The sequence below is a fragment of the Triticum urartu genome, chromosome 2A, assembly GCF_056163025.1.
Source record: "Triticum urartu cultivar PI428250 chromosome 2A, HENAU_Tu73, whole genome shotgun sequence".
Lineage (NCBI taxonomy): Eukaryota > Viridiplantae > Streptophyta > Magnoliopsida > Poales > Poaceae > Triticum > Triticum urartu.
Window position 1 is genome coordinate 40,857,328 of NC_141874.1, and position 6,199 is coordinate 40,863,526.

A 6,199-nucleotide genomic window follows, 5' to 3' on the forward strand; every position below is an offset into this window, starting at 1 on the left:
TGGGACCAATGCATATTCTGACTTATGAACTATTACATCAGATCCTTTGTTGAGTATAATGTCTGATGTTGATTACTGCTTGCAGTTGATACTTAGAAGTTTTATTGGATTCATATGTTCAGGTTATTATTCATACTTTCATCTCCACTGATTATGATCCATATGATGTGTTGTGAGTGGCAGCCCATTACGTTCTTGAGGACATGGGATAAACCTGGTTACTATTAATCTTGTGAATTTAAATATAGTTCAATATTTTGATATTATGTTGTGATGTAATTTTGTAGTGGTGATGTGCGAACATCGACTGCACCAGGAAGAACATGAAGGCCGAGGAGAGTATTTTGTGATTAGTTTATCTATGGTAGATGGTTGGAGTGACTGAATTACCAAATCCTAAGTTTATGAATTAGCATGAGGGGCTGTTGGAACCCCAAACTTTATTGTTATGGTTAGATGCTATCTTAATTATTCTCAATGAATCTTGATGGAAGTTAGAACAACACATTACTATAGGTTCCACCGCACAGCAAATTATCAAAGCAATGAATGTTAACTCAATATAAACAAGATGAAAGTAACTTGATGAAACTACCATGCATGTGTCCTCGAGAGTGATTTGATTACAACTCTTGTTCTTTTTTGCGGGGAGATACAACTATCTTCTGAACTGCAGAACAAAATATGTACGATTGCAACCAGCGTTATTATATTGAAAGATTGAGAAGTTTTTATAGCTCTGGTGCTCAAATCCTTCTAGCTCTGAATGGTTGTAAGATTGCTTTCAAATTAAGCCTGTAACTAGCCAATCCACGTCGCTAGCTCCAACTCTTGTTGCTTTGCCATATAAATGCACGGGAGGTGCACCTCACGCAGAAAGGGATCATCGGATATAATTAGTTAACAGTACGTACGCTCTGACGACTTTTATGTAGGCTCGAGATGATAAAGGGTACGTACGTACTTACGCTGCATGCATCCATATGAAGGAGAACGACGTGATCGACCACCGGTCAAAGTCGATCACCAACCAGTTTAGCAATTTTGATCTCGATCACCAACTGAGTAATGACGAGGTGTGGAACAAATCGATGATCGATGCGTGCAGAATCAATCGAGTTTTCAATTCGCCATCTGAAATTTCGGCGAATTAGCCGGCCTCTCGTTGTCACGCATCATTGCGCCGGCCACCCTTGGAGAGCATGCAGCCAGATCATCCATCGAGCTGTGGCGATCAACGCGGACGCCTATATAAACCACACTGCCACTCAGTCGATCCATCATCCATCCGTTAACCCAAGCAGGCAACCCAATTCAGACATGGCAGCTCCGAGAGCGCTCGTTCTCGCCGTCCTTCTGGCGATCGCCGTTGCCAATGCTGAGGCGGCGTCCGTCGTGGTCGGCCTGGCCAAGTGCGCCGACTGCACCAGGAAGAACATCAAGGCCGAGGAAGCTTTCAAAGGTAAGCGCTAGCTAGCTACTGTGTAAAACTGCAAATGCATGATCGATGGGGCTCTGCTCACTGTTGTTCTGCCATGAATGCATGCACAACAGGTCTTCAGGTGGCCATCAAGTGCAAGAACAGCCACGGCGACTACGAGAGCAAGGCGGTGGGCGCCCTCGACGGCACCGGCGCCTTCAACGTACCCCTCGCCGCTGACCTCCACGGCGCCGACTGCGTCGCTCAGCTCCACAGCGCCGCCTCCAAGGTGCCGTGCCCCGGCCAGGAGCCATCCAAGATCGTCCCGGTTTCCGAGGGCACCACCTTCGGCATCGTCGCCGGCGACAACACCGCCACGCCGTCTGCTGCATCGTCGCCGGAGTGCGCGTCCATGACCCTGTGCGGGCCGATCAAGAAGCACATCATCGAGCACTTCCACCACAAGAAGCCTGTGCCACCCAAGTCGGAGCCCAAGCCCCAGCCCCACCCTGACTACGGCCCCGTGCCCAAGCCGGAGCCCAAGCCGCAGCCCCACCCCGACTACCACCCCGTCCCTCCCACGCCTACATACAGTGGCGGCGGCGGTGGATACCACGGTCACCACTGACTCCGATCTGCCACCATCCTGCCCAGCACTGAAATCTCATCAGCGAGTGCATGATCAGTGTCAGTGAGTGACCGACGTTACTATTTATCATCAGTTGCATGCGTGGCCGCGTGGGTATTCTTTGGTGGTCTTCTGCCATTCGCTGCCCCGTTTTAGTATGTGCACGGCAGAGTTGAGAGTTCAGAATAACATTTGTGAGGAACGTGTATTGCTTTTTTTAAGATTTGTAACTTCAGTGTGTGTTTTGTATAAGAAATTACTGTGAATCAAGTAATTTAATGAAGCCGTTGGTGTGGATCTGTGGATGGATGATTGGGTATGACGATGACAATGTTTTAGCCATGCATTGCGTAGTTTTCTGAGTCGATTTTCAGATCTGTGGAGTGGAATCCAGGCAAGTGTGCAAATGGATTTGTGATGGACAACTCATGGCATTCAAAAGCAAACTGGTACTCCCTCCTTCCATCTATATAGGGCCTAATGCTTTTTTCAAGACCGTCTTTGACTATTGACAAGATTAATAGTACATGACATGCATAATGTGAAAATTATATCATTGAAATCTACTTTCACATATGAATTTGATGGTATGATTTATATAAGTTGCATGTCATATATTATTGCTCTAACATTTGGTCAAAGTTAACCTCGAAAAACACATTAGGCCCTATATAGATGGAAGGAGGGAGTAGGTACCAGGGATCATGGTTTAGATGTTGGTGGTCATGTATGGTTGGGAAACCGTTATGACCCCGCTGTAATTCATGTAAAACCTTGGTTTGAGCAATTAATAAAGTGTGTTTTCTCTAAAAAAAACTTGGACAGGAGATATCTTAGCTGCGGTTTGGCGATAAGATATCATCCGGGAGGTTTTTCTTCCCACTTATGCGGATGCAATATTGAACATTTTTTCCTAATTTTCGTGTGTCTATTTTTTATTTCGCCTCAGGTCGTTTTTTGTGGCCGCCCATTTAGTAGGAATCTCAACACTTGAGCGGTCATCTCATGCGAGTGTTCCGCGTGTGTGAGTCCAGGGATTTTTGTTGTTGAGCCCTTTTTCATTTTCGGGTTTGCGGTTTGCCTATCTAGGTTTTGGTCGACACCATGTTCACTTTTTTGGTCGCACTGCATATGTGAGGAGGGGACTGAAAAGAGGGAAGCCGAGGAGGGGGGGAGACGGTGGAGGAAGTAGGGTGCCTCATCGGTGAATCAACGACAGGGGCTGGCTACATGCCATGGAGCGCGGAGAGCTGCCGACAAGTAGCGTTGGTAGGAGGGATTCGTGTTGCCCGAGAATGGCGGTAGATAGGACACTAGTAGAAAACAGGGCTTTGGTCCAGGCCGGGTCAGCCCATTAGTCCCGGTTCAGTCTAGAACCGGGACCAATGTGGGCATTGGTCCCGGTTCGTGAGCCCAGGGGGCCGGCCGGGCCACGTGGGCCATTGGTCCCGGTTCATCTGGACCTTTTGGTCCCGATTGGTGGGATGAACCGGGACCAATGGGCCTCGCTCCTGGCCCACCACCATTGGTCCCGGTTGGTGGCTTGAACCGGGACCAAAGGCTCCCCTTTAGTCCCGGCTCATGTCACCAACCGGGACCAATGAGGTGCCTATATATACCCCCTCGCGCAAGAGCAGAGCACACTGCTCTGTTTTTTCTGGCCGAGGGGGAGAGGGCTTTGTGGTGCTCTAGATCACCTCCTATGCACATGAGGTGTTCGATGGAATGCCCGAGCCACACTACTTAAGCTTTCTCCTCTCGAAGCTCGACCTCCAAACTCCATTTTCCTCGAGATTTGTCTATATTTAGCGGTCCGTCACACCCCGTCCCCGTCTTCACCGCCGTCGATCACCCGCGCCGATCTCATCACCGACACCACCGTGGTGAGCCTCTTGTTCTTATCTTCTTTCTGAAAGGAAAAATATTCTTACTTGTATGTTTATACTTGTATCATTTTCTTACATTTATTATTGCATCTTATATGGTGCGATGGTTTTGGTATCCGCCCCCGTCGGCCCTCGTCCTGTCTATGATTCGGATGTGGTATGTATATTATCTTTATAACTATTGGTTCATTTATTGTTTATGAAAATTATGCCGACCAACATGACATAGATTTTATTTATCTAGGATGTATGTGAATCGGAAATGCCAACCGACCCTATTGTCGAGAGGTTAAATTTAGTTGAAGAAGAAAACAATTTGTTGAAGGAAAAAATAAAAAAATTGAGGAGGAGAAGATGATATTGGAGTTGCATGTTGCGGATGTCGTCGATGATCACAAGATCAAGATGGATGCAATGCGCTTGAAGATTAGAAAGATTAGAAAATATGCCATTCATACCGAGGCTTGGTATCATTATGCCGTTGGATCAATTGTTACCTTGGTTGCGATTATGATCGCATTTGTTTTCGCATTGCAATGTTTTACATAGTTTCAATGTATGGTTTAATTAATTAGATGCTTTGAAGAGCTATATGTTGTTAGATGAGAACTATGTATGCACTTTGGTTTTAATGTGATGATGAACTTCTATTAATTTGGACACTTAATTATATATAATGCACGCAGATGAACCGGCAATGGATGTACGGTGACAGACACACCCACGAGTACATTAAGGGCGTGCATGAGTTTCTCGATGCGGCTGAGGCAAACAAGCAGAATGGTTTTATGTGTTGTCCATGCACTGAATGTGGGAATACGAGGTCTTACTCTAACCGGAAAATCCTTCACTCCCACCTGCTTTACAAGGGTTTCATGCCACACTATAATGTTTGGACGAGGCACGAAGAAATAGGGGTTATGATGGAAGACGGCGAAGAAGAAGACTACGATGACAACTATGTGCCCCCTGAATACGGTGATGCTGCAACGGGGGGAGCTGGTGAAGATCAAGAGGAACCAGACGATGTGCCCAATGATGCTGCAACGGGTGAAGCTGCTGAAGATCAAGAGGAACCAGCCGATGTGCCCGATGATGATGATCTCCGCCGGGTCATTGTCGATGCAAGGACGCAATGCATTAGTCAAAAGTAGAAGCTGAAGTTCGATCGCATGTTAGAGGATCACAAAAAAGGGTTATACCCCAATTGCGAAGATGGCAACACAAAGCTCGGTACCGTACTGGAATTGCTGCAGTGGAAGGCAGAGAATGTTGTGGCTGACAAAGGATTTGAGAAGCTACTGAAAATATTGAAGAAGAAGCTTCTAAAGGATAACGAATTGCCCGACAGTACATACGCAGCAAAGAAGGTCGTATGCCCTCTAGGATTGGAGGTGGAGAAGATACATGCATGCCCTAATGACTGCATCCTCTACCGCGGTGCATACAAGGATCTGAACGCATGCCCGGTATGCGGTGCATTGCGGTATAAGATCAGACGAGATGACCCTGGTGATGTTGACGGCGAGCCCCCCAGGAAGAGGGTTCCTGCGAAGGTGATGTGGTATGCTCCTATAATACCACGGTTGAAATGTCTGTTCAAAAACGAAGAGCATGCCAAGTTGATGCGATGGCATAGTGAGAACCGAAAGATAGATGGGAAGTTGAGAGCACCCGCTGACGGGTCGCAGTGGAGAAAAATCGAGAGAAAGTACTGGGATGAGTTTGCAAAGGACCCAAGGAATGTATGGTTTGCTTTAAGCGTGGATGGCATTAATCCTTTCGGGGAGCAGAGCAGCAATCACAGCACCTGGCCCGTGACTCTATGTATGTATAACCTTCCTCCTTGGATGTGCATGAAGCGGAAGTTCATTATGATGCCAGTTCTCATCCAAGGCCCTAAGCAACCCGGCAACGAAATTGATGTGTACCTAAGGCCATTAGTTGAAGAACTTTTACAGCTGTGGAATGAAAACGGTGTACGTACGTGGGATGAGCACAGACAGGAGGAATTTAACCTTAAGGCATTGCTGTTCGTGACCATCAACGATTGGCCCGCTCTCAGTAACCTTTCAGGACAGACAAACAAAGGATACCACGCATGCACGCACTGTTTAGATGACACTGAAAGTATATACCTGGAGAAATGCAGGAAGAATGTGTACCTGGGCCATCGTCGATTTCTTCCGACCAACCATCAATGTCGAAAGAAAGGCAAGCATTTCAAAGGCGGGGCAGATCACCGGAAGAAGCCCGCCATGCGCA

The 6,199-nt window shown here is 47.1% G+C and overlaps 1 protein-coding gene across 1 annotated transcript; it reads left to right on the forward strand.

Annotated features, from left to right (window-relative positions):
- The first annotated feature begins 1,264 nt into the window (after window positions 1-1,264).
- LOC125540799 (proline-rich protein 4-like) lies at window positions 1,265-2,331 on the forward strand. The gene is made up of 2 exons (XM_048704357.2): window positions 1,265-1,462; window positions 1,555-2,331. Exons 1-2 carry the CDS (start codon window positions 1,321-1,323, stop codon window positions 2,046-2,048), a joined length of 636 nt encoding a protein of 211 aa, XP_048560314.2. The 5' UTR covers window positions 1,265-1,320; the 3' UTR covers window positions 2,049-2,331.
- The last annotated feature ends 3,868 nt before the right edge of the window (window positions 2,332-6,199 follow it).

What these genes read in the sequence shown, in the direction of transcription:
- LOC125540799 (XM_048704357.2), top strand. Translation starts at nt 1,321, where the DNA reads ATGGCAGCTCCGAGAGCGCTCGTTCTCGCCGTCCTTCTGGCGATCGCC. An exon ending in GGCCGAGGAAGCTTTCAAAG is followed by an intron (nt 1,463 to 1,554) that starts GTAAGCGCTAGC and finishes CATGCACAACAG; the next exon opens with GTCTTCAGGTGGCCATCAAG.